This window comes from Moschus berezovskii, chromosome 14, assembly GCF_049115385.1.
Source record: "Moschus berezovskii isolate FMDL1 chromosome 14, NW_MosBer_1.0, whole genome shotgun sequence".
Lineage (NCBI taxonomy): Eukaryota > Metazoa > Chordata > Mammalia > Artiodactyla > Moschidae > Moschus > Moschus berezovskii.
The window spans coordinates 68,960,859-68,980,685 of NC_142473.1; the positions used below are offsets into that span (position 1 = coordinate 68,960,859).

The following is a 19,827-nucleotide window of genomic DNA, read 5'->3' on the forward strand; positions in this document are numbered from 1 at the left end:
AATGAAGCTCCATGCACATAGAAATTGTTTACAATCCCTAGCGTTAAAGAGTTCCTAACACATAGTAAGGTGCCCTATAAATATCTGAATGAATAGACCACAGACTGCAACTAACTGGAATATCTTGAGGATGTAGGCTGCTGTTTCTGCAGGCTCCCTCAGGATACATGTTGCCAACCAGTATTACTCATTTTATTTCCCAGTAAACAGTGGGTTTGGTAGCATCCTTTCCTAAATCCTTTTCTGGGAATTTAAATAATAAACTGAGTCATTTACTGTTGTCATACATTGTGTTGCTGAATTTTCCACTGCTTATATTCCTTTTTAATACATTTTCCTCCAGCATTTGGTCTTTCTTTTGTTCACCGTCCACAACCTTATTCCAAGGCTGGAATATTTCCCTTGGAGGAAAAAAGCTCATGTTCATTTAACATTCGCTTAAAAGTTTTAGGTAAATCTAAAACAAAACGAAAAAAGTCTGATTCATAATACTCAGGCCTATTAGGTACATGTTATCTTAAGACAGCTGAAGGTTATTTGTAAAATGAGTCCAGAGTTTTATAACTTAAAACCATCCATCTTGCTCATTTCCAGCGCGCTCTGCAGAGAACTCCTAGGTTACCAGGTGATTGTGTTGTAGGGGAAGTGGCAACTTCTCTTTAGACCTTTTGAGGTGTGGGTTTGCTTGCTCTGCATATAAAGGAATTCTAGAAGCTGGGATTGCACCACCCACCCCACGCACCCCTTACTTGCAGAAACCTTTTTCTGCCCCCCCCCCCCCCGCCCCGCATAAGGGCTCTCCGTGGGGCAGTTGCCAGCTCCAGATACAGCTGCTTGACACCTATTGTCCCAGTTTGGACGTCCAGCGACTTCGCCTGAAGGACCCTAGCTTCGATTTCGCCCCAAACTCAAGCTAGCGCTCCGGCAGCCTCCCGAGGGCCCTGCCCACCTGTGCCGGGCGGCGACCCTCAGGCCCGGGCCGCGGGCAGGGCGGGCGGGAGGCCAGGCGCGCCCTTCCTCGCAGGCGTTCGCGCCGGGCAGCCCGAGCGGCCGCGCAGGCCCCCGGCCGCCGCTTCTCCCGCCCCCTCCGCCCCAGAGGGCTGGCTGCCTAAGTCCCTCCCGCTCCCGGCTCTCCGCCTCACTAGCAGCGGCTCTCGGTGCAGCGGGGACAGGGCGCAGCAGCCTGTGCCCACGGAGCGCACGACACTGCTCGGGACGCACCGCCACCCTTGTCCCCTCAGCCGCCCACTCGGGATCTCCAGCGGCCTCCGCGCGCGCACGGTGAGCGCCACCCCGGGCGCTGAAGGGGAAGCGGGCCGCTGCCCCGAGTGTCCTTTACCTCCGGATCGTCTGGACCCGCGCGAGGGGCTTGCTCCCCAAGTCTCCTCTTCCCCACCCCCACCCCCGGTCATCTCCAGTGCCCTTCTCCACCCTACTCCGCCTCTCGGCCCCGACCTCTCGCCCCCCTCCCTTCCTCGCAGGGAGGCGAGGGCAGGCCCTCCCCGGCGGGGACCGTTGCTCCGGCCGTTGGCGACCGGCGCTGCGAGGCCCCGCCCCCGGCGCGAGTCTCGGGGCCCCGGGGCCGGCAGGCCGAGCCGGGGGCTCGCGCGGGGGCGGGGCGAGGCCCGTCCGGGCGCCCTGCTGGCGGGTCGGGCGCGCGCCCGCGGCCCCTTCCTGCGCCGGCCACGCGCGCCGGCCCCTTCCCCGCCCCCACCCGCTCGCGCTCGCGCCCGCTCCCGCCCGCTGCGCGTTTTGTCCCGCGTCTCGCCCCGTCCGCCGACTGACTCGCCGCTCTTGTCCTTCCTCCCGCTTTTTCTCCTCTCCCCTCACGGTCTCAAGATGCCTTCGGCCACCAGCCACAGCGGAAGCGGCAGCAAGTCGTCCGGACCGCCACCGCCGTCGGGTTCCTCCGGGAATGAGGCGGGGGCTGGGGCCGCCGCGCCGGCTTCTCAACACCCGACGACCGGCACCGGGGCTGTCCAGACCGAGGCCATGAAGCAGATTCTCGGGGTGATCGACAAGAAACTTCGGAACCTGGAGAAGAAAAAGGTGCCAGGAGCTGGCGGGGACGGGAGGCTTTGGGTGCTCGGACCCTGACTTGCCGCAGGCTGTACCCTCCCAGTCCCGGACGCGTCCCCTTCGCCCAGGCCCGCCCGCCGCAGTCAAGCGGAGCTTCGAGCCCATAAAACGGGCTCGGCGGGGAGGCGCTGGTCACCTGACGCGGACGCGGCGCTGGCCCCCGGGCCTCTGTCGCCGTCCTCCCGCGGGGCCCGGCCTCCGGCCTCGGCGCCCGGGCTGTGCGAGGGTGCGGGCCTGCCCCGGCGCCCGGCATTGAACTCTGATGCCCTGCTCTCGGGGGCCGAAGCCCTTTTTCTATGACGGGGGTCCGCGGGGGGCAGGGAAGCGGTCCCGGAGCGGGGGGCGCCCAGGGCCCAACCGACTGCCCCGTGGAGCCGGGGCGGCCTGCGTCCTGGAGCCCTGGGGCTTGTCCGCTCCGTTACCGTGTACTTGCGGCCTGCGCGGCGGCCCCTCTGCTCCCTCGGGAGGGAAGTGTTTGGGGTCCTCGAACGAGAGTCGCTTCTCCCTCTGGCCCCTCGCAGGCAGGCCTTGGATTGGCTACCCCCGCCCCCCTCTGACGGGCGCCCCTTCCTTCTTTGTTTCAATTGTCCGGGTGTCCCCCCAGCCTCACGCTTCATCCGACCCCGAGAAGGTTCTCTGCAGCCGCTCTTTGCCCCTTGGGGACGCACGGAAGAGGGTTGGGAGGGAGGCTGCACGGGTGGAGACCCGCGGCGGGGTGGGTCCGGGCTGGACGGAGGGGCTCGCCGGGGCTCTGGGCACATGGAGAGCGCGGCTAACATGGCGGCGGCTGCGGGGAGAGGGAAGCGCTGTACGGGCGCTGCATTGTGAGCACAAAGCGAAAGGGGGAGGGCAGAGACCCGGCAGCCGCCCGGCTGGCCTTCCTCGGTCCCCCCCCCAAAAGAAAAAGCGAGCCACACCCACACGTTTTGGATTGAATATTTAACCATTCCTAGGTCACACTGTGAGGTTTGTCTTCAAGTTGGTCTTTTGTTTTATGCTTTCAGCGCAGGACTGTTCCAGCTCTGTTTAGAGGGACACGTGTGTGCGCCTGTGTGTGTTTGCGTGTACGTGTAGAGAAAGGGTCTTAGCAGAGTGAATAATTCAGCTTTCAGTAAGGTTGGAGGTGGAAAGGGAAAACAAATCAGTAGTACAAAAAATAATGGGGTAGTTACATCTGTGACTGTTATGCAAACTTTTGCCTTTTACCTTAAAAAGGAAGTAACTTGCTTTAGTAGCGTCTGTTTATCTGCCTCTAGTAAAACATTTATTATGACATCTTTAATTTTGAAGAAGTCACTTTAAAATGTTTATTTTGCCAGCCACCAAATAGTGTTAAGATGTAATGGTAACTACTTGGCTAAAATTTGGGCTGTGGGAAATAACTTGAAAACTGGTTATATTTAGGCCTTAATTATTTTGATCGGTTGTTTAGTGATTCATTTTACATTTTTCGGGGGGAGTTTTACAGCGTTTTTAGAGTTTTTAAAGACTCTTCTATGTTTGGAAATTTACTTGAACTTTATTTGAAATTGAGAGATGCGCTAGTTGTGGATTTCTACCTTTTGCTGATCCTTTATTTTGAATAAATAAGTGTGATTTATTATAACGGTTTGAAATAATAGATTTATCAGTGCTCCCAAAGCAACAGAAGCATTTTTATTGTTAAGGAGTTACATTCAAGTATGTAATAAGATAAGCATGCCCAAGACCAGTGTCGTCTGAGTCTGCCATCTTTGTTAACTGTATTTGAAATTGAGACTTAGCTACGTTGTAAAAACCTCTTAATTCAGTAAATAACCCTGTCAATCTGTTATTTAATACCCGAATAAAGAGCAATATTAATGATGTAATACTTTAAGTGTAGACATCTTAATATAGATATTTATGTTTTAATGACTGAAAAATGATTCTTGAAAGACATTTATAATATAAAAGTCATGCACTGATTACCAGGTAACTTGGTTGTGAGGTAAGTTGGATTCTAGTGTTCAGGTGTATCAGAAAAAATCAGTAAGCTAGTTTTATGAACCCTATGAGGGCCTGAACTGTGACAGGTCTTTCCTGTGTATAGGTTTGTAGTACTGTACATTGCAGACCCCATTCTCCCCAATTATAAAGGAGAAAGTAATGTAGTTATTACTACAGAGATTATAGACAAGGCTAGTAAGTAGTGAAAAATTCTCTTGTAATAATGGAGATTTAGTACACTACACAAAGTAACAAATGCCTTTCTTGTCTTTTTTCCCTGTCTTCCCAGTGTTAGGGTGCTAGGTAGCAGAAAGGTCAAATTTCAGTTACCTGAGGCTTTTTGGTAACTCAGAGACTGAGCTACCCACTTGTTACATAGTTGAGTTGGTAGTACCAATGTTGTGACTTAACTGTTAAAACTGTAGGTTTTAATTTTTGAGAAACTCTGGGCATTTGGGTTTTCCTCTATAATTTAATCACATCTAGTTTCTAGTTCTGGAGAAGGAAATGGCAACCCACTCCAGATTGTTCTTGCCTGGAGAATCCCAGGGACTGGGGAGCCTGGTGGGCTTCCGTCTATGGGGTCACACAGAGTCGGACACAACTGAAGTGACTTAGCAGTAGCAGTTTCTAGTTTAAGTAGAAATTTTTCTATATTTAGGTGATTACTGTATGAATGGATTTATCTAGGATCTATTTTTTAATAGTGTTTCTAATAACACCTAAAGCAAGATTTACTTTACAAATCATTTTTCAATCTTTTTACTTCAGTTTCTTGAGCAAGTTATATTTTAGTTTTTACCTTTTCATAGGTGCCTTCTGGACAAAACGCCTTTTTCCAGGGATTCTGAAATTAAGTATCCCAATAAAAGTTATTGCTTGATAGGTAATACCACAAGACAGAGAATTGAAATAATTTTATTGTACTTCAATGAAAACAAGTTATTTAGAGGAAAGCTAAGCATCTGTTCAGTGAGAATGCATACTTAACTTTGATGAAATATGATCCTGTTATGTAATGCAACTAAACGGCCTGGTGGTTTTTTGAAATTTGGGCTTTTAAACTATGTGAGTGTTCAGCAAAGAGAAGAAACACAGCTATAATAAACAGAATCGTGTCAAATTCCATTTCCCAATCTTTCAACTGATTAAAGTACAAGTAACAGTGAACTGAGTGATTGTCTAGTTCATCAGTTGGCATAGAACTGGGCCCTAGGCTATGCAAGATGATATTTTGAAACCAAGTCTTAATTTTAACCCAAGGTGGTGGGTTTAGTTGCTAAGTTGTGTACAACCCTTGTGACCTCATGGACTGTAGCCTGCCAGGCTCCTCTGTCCATGAGATTTTCCAGGCAAAAATACTGGAGTGGATTGCCATTTCCTTCTTCAGGGGATCTTGCAGACCCAGGGATTGAACCCTGGTCTCCTGTATTGCAGGCAGATTCTTTACCAAATGAACTACCAGGGAAGCCACTTTAACTCAAGGGAGAGCTGTTTTATATGGTAACAGGTAACAGGTAATCATATTTGAGATAGAATAAAGGATGTTTTAATAGATGACATTTAAAATTGTTATACTCCATTGCTTACTATACATTACATTACTTACTATACATTAAGTATAGTAAGTTTAGACAGTAGTGATTTTGGTAGGTGAAAGATTAATCAGTGTTTAGCAAAATGACCTAGCTGTTTTTAACCAATGTGACCAGGAGTTATACAATATGACAAGTATACTGTTTTTCATACCTCCTAAAGTCTTTTTGCTCTGTATTTCTTTGCAGTTCATATTATTCTGAAAAAAGGATTGCTTATTGTTAGGATAACATTTCTTTACAGAGCAATGCAGTGTGCCTCTCTTAAGGATTTTCAGTGCAGGTGTTGTACAGAATTCTCAGTCTTTTGAAATAAAAATGTTTATAACTTGTATAAGCAAACCCTTTTCTTGGGGATAACATCTGAAGTTTTTCTTGACAGTTAAAATCTCTGAAGTGCTAGTTATCCATTGGTTACATGGACTATTCCTCTGCAATGCAGAGAGCAAGATTACTTTGTTTTGCATTCACCTTGGTCACAGAAGAAAAAGTATAATGCTTAGTTTCCTTCCCTCTGCTTGTCTGGGTGTGCTCTGTGAGTGTGTGACGTAGAAAAGCATTTAAAAATTGAGTTTGAAAAGAAAGTGATGTGAATTATCTCATGTGATGACGCAAATACCTTTTTCTGAAATGAGAGTAGAATCCTAAGTATGATAATAAGAATGTGTTGTTTTAAGCTGGCCATATTTTATTCTAGGATAATTCCTGGGTTTGTATCAGAATATTTGTATTAGATATTTATATCAGAATAAATTTTGTCTGAGTTAGAGATTAAGCATACAGTTTGTCATAATTTTATGTAATTTCTTAGTTTACGTTTAGAAGTAGACGAGGACTAACCTAGTACTATTTCATCTTTTAAAAAATTAATATTTGCAGAAGATTAAACTTAAAAGAGTGTGGTCTTAATTTTATTATCGTACTGTTATAGAATCTTCGAAATATGTTAAGAGCTTAAAGCCATTTTAAAATTTATTCCAATTCATTTTACAGAGGAAGAAATTGAGATGCTAATGTGAAATGACACAGGTTGAAATAGGTGAATTCCAAGGTCTTTTGTAATGTTTTTGAGGGATAATTAGAATTTGTAATGCTTTGAGACATAGTGTAGTTTTTCAAGTTACAGCTGAGCCTGTGGAACCAAGCCTTTTACTTCAAATAACTGAATTTTATTATTATCTTTTAAATTTTCACTTATTTTTTGGCCACACTGTGACGTGCCAAATCTAAGTTCCCAGTGGGATTGAACCCTTTCCACTTGATTGGGGATCATGGAGTCTAAATCACTGGATTGCCAGAGAAGTCCCCCCACATACTTTAATTTTAGAGTTCTTCTATTTAAAAAAGGTGAAAACAAAAGAAAGTCTTTTTTATTCTTCCATAGACCTATATAGTAATATCTCATTGCTGTATTTGTTTGTAGGCTGTCTAGGTAATGGCCTCCAGTGACTAGCAGTACAGGTGAAGTTCCATTTAAAGTTTCTCTTCATGCTTAGTTAAGCGCCAGATGCACATTTGCTAGTCTCTACTCAAGCTTGGTATGTTATAGGCCAGAAAATCTGGGGATAGCATTACCAGTAGAGAGAAGTAGAAGATGTGTCAATATTTACATCTGAATTCTTGTATTCCAAGTTTCTGGATTTTTTTTTTTAATAATTTGTTCCTTTTGGGGGAGGAAATGAATAATATGTATGCAGTAGAGGAGAACGAGAGGAGTAGCAGAAGAGAAAGGCAGTCAAAGTTGAAATTGTAAGGTGCTTGACTTCTCATCTTTTTATTTCTCCCACTGATATACTAGTGCTTTAGTTGGATAAAGTATGAGTGTAAAAACACAGATGACAGAGAGCTTATTGAGCCTCTGCTCAATTAGTATTTCTGAGGAAAGGGTAAGATGTGCTTCTTGACCATGCAGTCTCGTTTCCTTTAACTTCTTGTGCTACCCATTGACTTAAAAAAGGTGAAAACAAAAGAAAGTCTTTTTTATTCTTCCATAGACCTATATAGTAATATCTCATTGCTGTATTTGTTTGTAGGCTGTCTAGGTAATGGCCTCCAGTGACTAGCAGTACAGGTGAAGTTCCATTTAAAGTTTCTCTTCATGCTTAGTTAAGCGCCAGATGCACATTTGCTAATCACTTTCTTTGCATTTTTGTATTGTCTTATGTTCTCATCCTGTGTATTTCTTCTAATAGGTAGTAAATTGCTGGAGGGCAGAGACTATTACTAGTATCATACTGTGCCTTGCACATGGCATATGCTGAATAAATATTTGCTAGATTGACTAAATCATTACATAGCAATACTTGTATTTTCATCAATAAAATCCTGTTAAAATGAATTAATCCATGAGGGGGAAAATGCTTTTTTGTATAGAGCTATTTACTTGCACTGTTTTTTTTTTTTTAAATTGGGTTTTTTCCTGAAGGATTTTATTTTTTTTAAGTGAGTAAAGTTGATGAGTAAGCAATTAGAAAACGCCTATCTTAAAATCTAGGTAGTGTAAACAAGATTTGTTAATAGTCTTAAGAAGGAGGACAGATGCTTTTTTTGTATTTGAACCATTGTAGATTATTAGAAATTTCACTGTAATCCCCTTAATACTCTTATCCAAACATAGAGATAGCTGAAATATGTTAATCATTGGGGGAAAAATCTTTGGTCTCCATTTTAAATGAATTAACAGTTCACATCTTTCTATCAATAATTGAAGTCCCAGCAGAGTATATAAACCATTTAGTTGTATCAACTCATCCTACTGAGTAGTTTGGCTAAAGCAACTAATAATTCAAAAGACACTTGTTAAGATTATCTCTGGTCAATTGTTTCTTTTTTGGATCATTTGTTTTTCAAGTTCACAAGCTTTAGCCTTTATAAGAATATGATTCAAGGTAGGTGATGTTGGAACTCTAAACTTTTTCATTTTCTTGCTAAGGTTAGGTGCATTCTTTCATTCAGACTTAACTACATAATTACTGCCATGGACAAGGAATAAGTTTTTATAGGATTGTCTTTCCCCTCCGGTTGAACAAGTGAAAGTGAAAGTTGCTCAGTCGTGTCCAACTCTTTGCGACCCTGTGGACTGTACAGTCCATGGAATTCTCTAGGCCAGAATACTCGAGTGGGTAGCCTTTCCTTTCTCCAGGGGATCTTCCCATCCCAGGGATAGAACTCTGGTCTGCTGCATTGCAGGCAGATTGTTTACCAGCTGAGCCACAAGGGAAGCCCAGTTGGACAAAAGTCTTGTCAAATTATAACTCCTGGTTAGTTTCCTGCCTAAAAAATTGTCTTACAATGGGACATTAGATAACAACTGATTCAGCATCCTTTTACTGTTCTTCAGTGTTCAGGAATCCTGCAGTCTTGATACTCAGTGAGTTTCTGTATTAATCAGTCTTCTAGGGCCTGGTGAAATGCTCATTTCTCAGTGAAAGTGTTTCATTTTTGGATAACTCTTAAGTTCATGATGTTGGAGTTACATCCCTGACACCACTGTTAAATATTTTGTTTTCTGTAACAGCTCAGACTCCTGCAACATGTGAAGGCTTCTAGCATTTGAAGAGAGCTGCTATGAATCATCTATGGATTGTACTCTATGTTCTCTCTACCCTCCTTTTAAAAATTTGAGGAACTTGATTCTTGATGACTTTCCTGTCTGCTATGAATTTTACTAGCAATTCAGTCTCAGTTGAATTGAGGAACGTTTGTTGGAGGCAGACTCAGCTGCTTACCACTATGGGAAAAGTCAGAACTCATGTTTCTAGATGAAGAACAGGAATGCAGGGATTGGGGACTTGAAATGTCTAGAAAGGGCCACTAAAGATTATGGAAAGATGAGAGGAAAATAAATCTTTGTCTTGCTGTATTTACATTGTCATTCTACAAGTTCTTTCAGTACTACCGAAGTGATTTATTTGGCCTGGAGAAAAAGTAATTTTAGATATAGCTAGGTGTTACTACAGTTTTTGTTATTTTAAACTTCATTCTGCCACAGTTTGCTGCTGCTGCTAAGTCGCTTCAGTCATGTCCGACTCTGTGCGACCCCATAGACGGAAGCCCACCAGGCTCCCCCGTCCCTGGGATTCTCCAGGCAAGAACACTGGATTGGGTTGCCATTTCCTTCTCCAATGCATGAAAGTGAAAAGTGAAAGTGAAGGCGCTCAGTCGTGTCTGGCTCTTCGCGACCCTATGGACTGCAGCCTACCAGGCTCCTCCGTCCATGGGATTTTCCAGGCAAGAGTACTGGAGTGGGCTGCCACTGCCTTCTCCGCTCCCACAGTTTAGAGATTTCCTTAATTGAGAACAAGAGTTACATAGTTTCCTAGACAGTCAAGCTGAAGATGCTGTTTCTGCTAATTTTTCTTGTTGTGACTGTTTACAGTTGTCTAGTTGGTAAAGAACCTGCCTGTAATGCAGGAGATCCAAGTTCAATTTCTAGATTGGGAAGATCTTCTGGAGAAGGGAATGGCAACCCACTTCAGTGTTCTTGCCGGGAGAATCCCATGGACAGAGGGACCTGGCAGGCTCCATTACATGGGGTTGCAAGAGATGGACACGACTTAGCGACTAAATCCCCATCATTACAGTTGTCTGGTTGAAGAAGTAGTGGTTTTTTGAGTCTCATTTTTTTTGCTATTTCTTTTTAACTATCATTTTTTTCCAGTTATTCGCTTATGGAATTTGTTGGTTATAACAGGAGGGAAGGGAATCTCTGGAGAACAGTCATTTTGAATGTCTTATGCCCCCCTCATAGCTTTCCAGGTGACGCTAGTAGTAAGGAACCCGCCTGCCAATTCAGGAGACATAAGAGATGCAGGTTGGATTACTGGCTTGTGAAGATCCCCTGGAGGAGGGCATGGCAACCCACTCCAATATTCTTGCCTGGAGACTCCTCATGGACAGAGGAGCCAGGGGGCTACAGTCCATAGGGTTACACAGAGTCTAACACGACTGAGTGACTTAGCACATACCCCTGTAGCACGTAGTGATTTTTAAAAAATGTTTAGATAAAGCAGCTTTGGTGATGAAAAAAATCTTCGGGGAGAATGGAAGATCTGGGTGTACTGCAGTTCTGGAGAAAGGAAGAAGACAGCAGCAGAAGGGCAGAAATGAAGTGTAGCAATAGCTGGAATAGAGTGGAAGTACAGTGCTGAGGCACAGGTGATTTTTCTGGGATAGGTGACCTTCAGTTCATTTCAGTTCAGTTGCTCGATTGTGTCCGACTCTGCGACCCCATGGACTGCAACACTCCAGACTTCTGTGTCTTATCACCAACTCCTGGAGCTTGCTCAAACTCATATCCATAGAGTTGGTGATGTCATCCAACCATCTCATATATATGACCTTGCTACTGCTGCTGCTAAGTCGCTTCAGTCGTGTCCGACTCTTCGTGACCCCATGGACTGCAGCCCATCAGGCTCCTCCATCCATGGGATTTTCTAGGCAAGAGTACTGGAGTGGGGTGTATATGACCTTAGGCAAGTTATTTAATTGCCCTTTCAGTTTCCATTTAGATGAAATGTGATTGATAATAGTGCCTCCATGATACTTTAAATTTGAATGCCTGTCATAACAAATACTCTGAACTGTTACAGGCAACAAAGAAGCAGAAGGGTGGGACTGGTTTCTCTGTACTACATGACAGTGTAGTCTTAGTCTTTGACTCGTACTGGGGAGTGTCTAATTCCATGGTTCTGCTTTAGAGATGCTGATTATGAATACCCTGGAAAATAGCCCGATTTTTATCTTGCTCATGTGTGCTGTGCTCACTCAGTTGTGTCCAACTTGTTGCAGCCTCATGGGCTGTAGTCTTCTCTCTGTCCATGGAATTTTCCAGGCAAGAATGCTGGAGCGGGTTGCCATTTCCTATTCCAGGGGATCTTCTTGACTCAGGGATCAAACCTCCATCTCTTACGTCTCCTGCATTGGCAGGCAAATTCTTCATCACTGCGCCATCTTGCTCATATGTGGTGCTATAAATGAATTTTTAATACATTAGGGATGCACAGTTGAAAAAGGAACCCTGAATTGAATTTTCAAGATGGATATTTCAAGATAGAATCTAAGAGGGCAGGTTTCAGTTATATCAATATTGTGGTAGGCTTTCTGACGAAGATATCTGATGCTAGAAAAACAACTCCATTCTGCTGGAAAAAAACTTAATATTCATTTTATGTGGATGATGCGAATATTTAACAAATTTGTCTGTAACACTGTATGTTAGAAACTGTCTTCGAACTTAGGGAATAAAAAAGCTGTGTTTGTCTGGAGTACTTTATTCGTGTCTTTGCCCCTCTGTTTTTGTGAGGGTTAATGTTGGACCTGTCAGTTTGACAAGCAAATCCTTATTTATGTAATGATCTTAGTTTGTACTGCAAATTTTAACCCCAAGTGGGCAATTTTTCTACTTGTATTTAATGCATAGGTCTTTATTTTGGCTACACAGAGATCTTGTGGGTGACAGTATTTCTAGAATTTGTGTACTATGAAGCCGATTTTCACAGAGTAGCTGCTTTCTCTTTTTATTGACCTCTTAACTGTTCAGTTATTGCTGTGTGACAGATTACTCTGGCACCTCATTTCATCATGCGCACAGATGATGCCTGTTAGGGATTCAGGGCATACAGTGGGGTTGACCTGCTCTGTGATGGCTGGGGTCTCAGCTGGGAAGACTCAACCTTGTTTACTCACGTGTCTGATGCCTGGGCTCAGATGACCTAACGCTAGAATTGCTGACTAGCATTCTTATTTGCGACTTCTCTTTATATCTCATAAGCTTCCTCATATCGTGGCAATCCCAGGGTTATTGAACTTGTTAAATGATGGCTCAGGGCTCCAAACATGATTGGTTTTAGTGACCAGCAAACAGGGCAGAGGTGCATTGCTATTATGACTCAACCCTGGAAGTCATATAGATCATTTCTACTGTTCTCTTGGTTGAAGCCCGCTCAGTACTATGGCAGAGGAATTAGACTAGTTTTTAATGAGAAGTGCCAAGGTCACGTTGTAGAACAGTACAACATGAGTCGTCTTTAGAAAATGTAATCTGACGTAGATCTTGGGGTTGGATGAAGAGCAAATTTCCTGTTGTGTAGAAAATTGGAGCTTTTCTGCCATATCTCATCCTAGGATAATGTAGATGCATACTCAAGGATTATTGTAGGTGAAAGTCCTGACAGTATCCTGAAATCTGACAATCTTAACATTTTTGTGTAGCACAAGATTTTAATTTTTTTACCACTATTATATAAGCTATGTCTTTGCAAAATAAGTATACAAAACAGAAGGAAAAGATTCTACCTGTAATTCTTTTGCCTAGTTGCTAGAATTTTTACTGTGTACTGGCACTAAATTTCAGGCATTCCTGTTTGCGTAACTTCTATTTGTATATTTCTAAGTACTGGAATACAGATTATAATGCTATTATTACATCATAAATCATAATTAGAAGCAAATCTTTAACTTGTTTAGTTCTTTGTTTTTTTAAAGTAGCCTGTCCCTTTAAAAACATGAACTGTCTTTGTTCATCCTCAATGTTTGAGGCGGTTTAACTTCTCTCTTACGGGTTTAGGTGTACCATAGCAGTGTAAAAATCTTGATTCATTTCACTCAAAGACTAAGCTTTCTTTTTAAACAGAGTAAGTACCACAAAGTCTCTCATGGTTGGAAGAAATTCAGAATAATATGGTTCACTTTCCTAAAGTATCAGATTTTTTAGGTAATACATGGACACGTATTAGTAAAATTTTCTTCCGTCTCATTACTAAAGAAAATCTCAAATTGTTGACAGTGTAATTCTAGACTTGAATTTTATATGAACTTAGTCGGAGGCTTATTTTTTTAATGTATATATTTATTTAATGTTTTAATTATTATAAATGTATTTATTTTTGGCTGTGCTGGGTCTGCTTTGCTGTGCAGGGGCTTTCTCTAATTGTGGAGAGCAAGCTTTCCTCAGTTACTGAGAGCAGAGGCTGCCCCTAATTGTGGTGTGTAGGCTTCTGTTGCAGAGCATAGGCTGTAGGGTGCAGGTTCAGTAGTTGTGCATAGGCCTGGTTGCCCCGGGCATGTGGGATCTTTCTGGACCAGAGAACTGGTATCCCTTGCATTGCAAAGTGGATTCTTAATAACCACTGGGCCACCAGGGAAGCCCTCGGGGCTTACTGTTGTGTAAATAGTTGACCTAAGTAAGATTGAATAGTTTCATCATCCATTAATGTTTTAATGATTGTACTTACTTTACCTTCAGTATGTCTAAAGTGTGATAAACTTTTTAATTTAAGATAAAATGATTATGAAAGTTGAATACTGTTTTTGGTACAAACAAAATGGATCATTTGAAAACAACTTTCTAACACTGCTTTTAAGCTTGTTTCTGTGCCTCTGAGTTTTATCAGAACCTTAGTTTGTGTGTGTTTTCTTGATTTTGTTGTTGTTGTTTTACTTTTGCCCAGGGTAAGGAATAACTATATATGTTTTTAATTTGTTGTGATTGTTTAAAATTTTTCTTCCTTAATTTAGATTTCTATTTATTTCTCCTCTGACCCTTAAAACAATAAGTGAATTTTTGACTATACCTTATTACCTGAGTTGTTTGTGGGGCAGTTTTTTAAATTTGAGAATAGTAGCCTAGGAAACCTCCAGTGTTGGGGGGTGGAGGGATGAGAGAATGATCTTAAACCAGAGGCTTAATTTTCTTCCCCTACTCTGGCTCATTTAGTTAGGTTTGTTAGAAAATAACGAGCAAAGCTGTTGACTAGTGTACTGTGACTATAAGGGATATGATAGCTTGAAGTTACTTCATTTTAAGGGAAACGTGTGGGGCACATCAAAGACAGTATGCACATGTGTTTATTCAGAAAAACAAATACACAACGTACATGAATTCTTGGGCGAGGAGGGGAGGAACAAAAATTTAACACTTAATAAAATAAAGTACCTGATATGGTCACTTGAGTGTAAGTGGAATCCTCATTGAATTGCGGCTGTGACTCATGTGGATGGGTATCATGCTTGGGCCATCTGATGCACATATTTTTTGAGAAATCCAAGGATCGGGGGAACATACATATACCTGTGGCTGATTCATGTTGATGTATGGCAAAAATCATAACGTTGTAAAGTAATTACTCTCCAATTAAAATAATTTTTAAAATAAGCAATAACTTATCATTGACTTATAATACAATATTTGGTATCAGCATGGCTGGAATATTTAAATTCATTTTTTAAGCTCACAATTAAACTAATGCTATTTTGCATACTAACTTAAACTATAGTTTATCTAAAAAGTATGTAAAAAGTATGTTTAGGGCAAGATTTCAGACAAACTTAGAGAATTATATGGGCTTGTTATTTTAGCATTGTTAAGCTGGTATATACTTCCAGTATGGAATATAATTATTTTTTTCTTTTAATATAGGGCAAGCTTGATGATTATCAGGAACGAATGAACAAAGGGGAAAGGCTTAATCAAGATCAGCTGGTAAAGATGTTACATTTTATTTAGATTTTATGTAACTTATTTTAATCAGATTAATTTTGTGTTTCTTTGTGTTTCCAGTAAAAGTTGGATTTTCTTTTTGTTATTTTAGGATGCCGTCTCTAAGTACCAGGAAGTCACAAATAACTTGGAGTTCGCAAAAGAATTACAGAGGAGTTTCATGGCATTAAGCCAAGATGTAAGTAAAAGGTGGCATATATGTTTATAAAATATTAAAAATGAAGGCAGAAAATTTTGTTGTATTTTTTGAGTTTTAGTTTTTGCATTACTGTTGATAAGTTCTCTGCAAGGCGGAGAGGATTGGATCCAATTATATCTAAGTTACTTTACAATTTTGTAAAATTTAATGTAACACCTTGAAAATGCCCTTTAAAAGGACTGAGTTTCATATATGACGGACATGTATCATTGGTTTAAAAAATTATCTATGCAAATATATACAGTCAGCCTTCTGTGTCTGCAGGGGTCTGGATCCAAGGATTAAAACCCTAGGTTGGTTGAAGCCACAGATGTAGAGAGTGTACTGTAAGGTACTTGGAACATCTGTAGATACTTTGGCATCTGTGAGGTATGGAGTAGGGTGTCCTGGAGCTGAGTCCCCTTGGATACCAAGAGATGGTTGTCTAAACGTGGTAGACTTCTGTCTTCCATGTATTACTTTATGCCTCAGGACTATCTTACATACTGTTTGTTAACTATCAGAAAATAAAGAGGCTTGTTTATATAATTGGTTACTACTTCCTCCATTAGGGATCTTAAGGTATGTGGCCGGCTGATTATGTTGTACTTGTTTCAGCTTTTGATCCAACAAAGGGGTGTGTTTTTCCCCAACATCTTTTGATGTGACCGAAGTCTTTGGGAACAGGATAAAAATTAAATACGAGCAAAGTCAAATACTTTCTTGAAAGTTGAGACCAGAAAGTTAATATCCTTCTGAATTAGTGTTGGCTCCTTGGAGAAAGGCTTGCAACAACTTTGAAATATGAAGTTGCCTCTTGATTTGTTGAAATAAAGATTATTATATGATGAGAGACAATGTAGTACATAGATGAAAAGTTCTGATTCTGGAACCAAGCTGCCTGGTTTGAATCCTGATTCTGCCACTTTTACTTAATAGTTGTAAGACTTTAGAGAAAGGATTACTTAACTTTCCTATACCTGTATCAGTCAGGGTTTTCCAGAGAAAGAGCCAGTAGTTTAGAAAGGAAAGGGAGAAAAAGAGAGGGACCAGGCTGTCACATTGCTTCAGTTTTCTAATCTGTAAAAAAAAAAAACCAACCAAACAGTTAGTGCCTACTCATCATAGGGTTATGCTTAGAACAGTATTTGAAATGTAACTAATGGTTCATGCACTTAATATTATTGTTACTTATTAAATTTGATTGAAGATGGGAAATATTGATGATACTCCTGAAAATGGAGTAGGGGTTATTTGATTTACATCCAAGTAGGGATTTGTTCCAGAGAAGGCAATGGCAAGCCACTCCAGTACTCTTGTCTAGAAAATCCCATGGATGGAGGATCCTGGTAGGCTGCATTCTGTGGGGTCGCTAAGGGTCGGACACGACTGAGCGACTTCACTTTCACACATTGGAGAAGGAAATGGCAACCCACTCCAGTGTTCTTGCCTGGAGAATCCCAGGGACGGGGGAGCCTGGTGGGCTGCCATCTATGGGGTAACACAGAGTCGGACACGACTAAAATGACTTAGCAGCAGCAGGGATTTGTTCCATTTAGCTTAGGTCGGAGCCTCAGGCTTGAAGAACCCTGCCCAGTTTCTTGTTTCTGATTTTTTTTTAATGAGTCATAGAAAGAAGTAGAATTACCATAGACAATTTAATATAGAGAATCTATTTCTGAAGCTACTGTCACAGTGTAAATGAAGATACTTGTATCTTCCTTTGATTTTTTTTTAACACTGGTTAAAAAAGGAACTTTTCACTGGGCCTTTAACTTTGTTGGCAGTCTTTTAACTTTGATCCTTTGTTGCATTTTCCAGTTATTAAACACTTTTTTTGTTTTGTATTCAAGAGCTTCTTTAACCTAGTTCAAGCCTACCTTTTCTAGTCTTCATATTCTTCCCTACTTGAACTTCTCATTTCATCCAAAGTGGCTTTCTTTATTGTCATACTTCTTTTGCTTTCTCAACTTATTTTCTCATTCCTGCCTTTCTTCCTAGAATGGAAGTGGTGGATTATTTGGGATAAGAGGGTAGTTGTGGGTTTGACCAGAGAAGGCAATGGCACCCCACTCCAGTACTCTTGCCTGGAAAATCCCACGGACAGAGGAGCCTGGTGGGCTGCATTCCAAGGGGTTGCTAAGAGACGTGACTGAGCAACTTCACTTTCACTTTTCACTTTCATGCATTGGAGAAGGAAATGGCAACCCACTCCAGTGTTCTTGCCTGGAGAATCCTAGGGATGGGGGAGCCTGGTTGGTAGGCTGCTGTCTATGGGGTCGCACACAGTTGGCCACGACTGAAGCGACTTAGCAGCAGTAGCAATAGCTGAACTTTAAGAACTAAAGACTATAATGAACTTACATTTACCTATACCTAGCTTCTACAGTTCGGAGAAGGCATTGGCAATCCACTCCAGTACTCTTGCCTGGAAAATCCCATGGGCGGAGGAGCCTGGTAGGCTGCAGTCCATGGGGTCGTGAAGAGTTGGACACGACTGAGCGACTTCGCTTTCACGCATTGGAGAAGGAACTGGCAGCCCACTCCAGTGTTCTTGCCTGGAGAACCCCAGGGATGGCAGAGCCTGGTGGGCTGCCATCTGTGGGGTCGCACAGAGTCGGATATGACTGAAGTGAGTTAGCAGCAGCAGCAGCTTCTACAGTTAGCATCATTTCATGAGCAATTATATTTTACCTATGCTGCTGCTGCTGCTGCTAAGTCACTTCAGTCGTGTCCGACTCTGTGTGACCCCATAGACGGAAGCCCACCAGGCTCCCCCGTCCCTGTGATTCTCCAGGCAAGAACACTGGAGTGGGTTGCCATTTCCCTCTCCAATATGTGAAAGTGAAAAGTGAAAGTGAGGTCGCCCAGTCGTGTCTGACCCCCAGCGACCCCAAGGACTGCAGCCCACCAGGCTCCTCCATCCATGGGATTTTCTAGGCAAGAGTACTACTCACACTTATTTCCTCATTCCCTGTCTGCTAGATTATTTTGAAGCAAATATTTGTTTCATTGGTACCATGTCTGTAGTGTAATACCTTCTAGGAAAGCATGTGTTTTGAATTTCTAATAAATAACTACTTAAAACAGTTCCATTTATTAAACTTTTAAAGTTGGGAGTCATTTTTTTGTATGTCCGAGTCACATCTAACACAGTGAGTGAAGTGTGTCTTGTTTACTTTGGACCTGAAATTGAAGTAAAAGGGTTTTTATAAAATTTATTTCTATGCCTTATGTTTATGTCTTTATGCAGATTCAGAAAACAATAAAGAAGACAGCACGTCGGGAGCAGCTTATGAGAGAGGAAGCTGAACAGAAACGTTTAAAAACAGTACTTGAGCTGCAGTATGTTTTGGACAAACTGGGAGATGATGAAGTGAGAACTGACCTGAAGCAAGGTTTGAATGGAGTGCCAATATTGTCTGAAGAGGAATTGTCGTTGTTAGATGAGTTCTACAAATTAGCAGACCCTGAACGAGACATGAGCTTGAGGTATATAGTGGTATAATAGAAACTTCTAAATGTTGTGTTGACAACTGAAAAGTAACTAACCAGGTGTTTTTTTATTATTAGGTTGAATGAGCAGTATGAACATGCCTCCATTCACCTGTGGGACTTGCTGGAAGGAAAGGAAAAACCTGTATGTGGAACAACTTGTGAGTATCACTGACAACTTTTGATTTTGTGACTAAGAACCTTTAAAGTTTAATTTCCTATTTAAAAGCAATGTTAATTGAAGAAAACTTTAGAAATATGTAAGTAATATTCATCTACTGTTTACTTTTTTACTTTTTTGGTTTGTTTCCTTTTTGTATGTTTTTATTTATTTTTTTCAATTTTTTTTTGTGTGTAAATCAAAACAGCAGCATCAAACAACCAGAAATCGGTAAAGATGGGAGTCCTAAATTAACATGGTTTTGTTCTTAACTTACTCTGTTTCAGATTAACACCAAATTGGCTTTCATTGTTTTTGGTGTTGAATGGGGACTGGTTTTTCCTTATGGATGAAATCTTGTGAAAAACACTTACTCCACCCCATGCATTCTATTCATGCCTTAGTCTTTTTTTATTTTTTCTTAGGCTTCTGCTAATTTCGGATATTCTTTTTTTTGTATTTTGAAAAAGCTAATTAATTATCTAGACCAACAATCTATATATGAGCTCCTTAACTGTAAATAGGCAGTTTTTTTTTTTTAAGGATATTTTTAAGTTATACTACTTCGGTAAATTAGGAATTTTAGATTTTAACCACTTAGTAAAAGGGACTAGATTGTTAGCTGTTTTTAATGTTGATTTACGGAAGTAGATTTTTGAACATACTAAGGCATCTTACTAAGGTATCTGTATACCTTGTTTTTAGCTATTATGATTGAAAAGAAATTATAAGATTTTTTGGCAAAACTGTATGATATAATTTGGAGTGTACTTGCCTTAAGGAAATAGGTAAATCAAATATGAGGAGAGACAATCCTTGTGTATATTTTCATGTAAGAAATCCATTTTCTTGA

The 19,827-nt window shown here is 41.6% G+C and overlaps 1 protein-coding gene across 1 annotated transcript in view; it reads left to right on the forward strand.

Moving 5' to 3' along the window:
• The first annotated feature begins 1,146 nt into the window (after positions 1 to 1,146).
• The window catches only part of CAPRIN1 (cell cycle associated protein 1), a 36,188-nt gene continuing 17,507 nt past the window's right edge, over positions 1,147 to 19,827 (forward strand). The window contains exons 1-6 of the mRNA XM_055423819.2: positions 1,147 to 1,281; positions 1,840 to 2,049; positions 15,061 to 15,123; positions 15,233 to 15,319; positions 18,573 to 18,811; positions 18,893 to 18,975. Coding sequence (XP_055279794.1) covers positions 1,840 to 2,049; positions 15,061 to 15,123; positions 15,233 to 15,319; positions 18,573 to 18,811; positions 18,893 to 18,975 — 682 coding nt within the window. The 5' untranslated portion in view covers positions 1,147 to 1,281. The remainder of the gene's footprint in view (positions 1,282 to 1,839; positions 2,050 to 15,060; positions 15,124 to 15,232; positions 15,320 to 18,572; positions 18,812 to 18,892; positions 18,976 to 19,827) is intronic.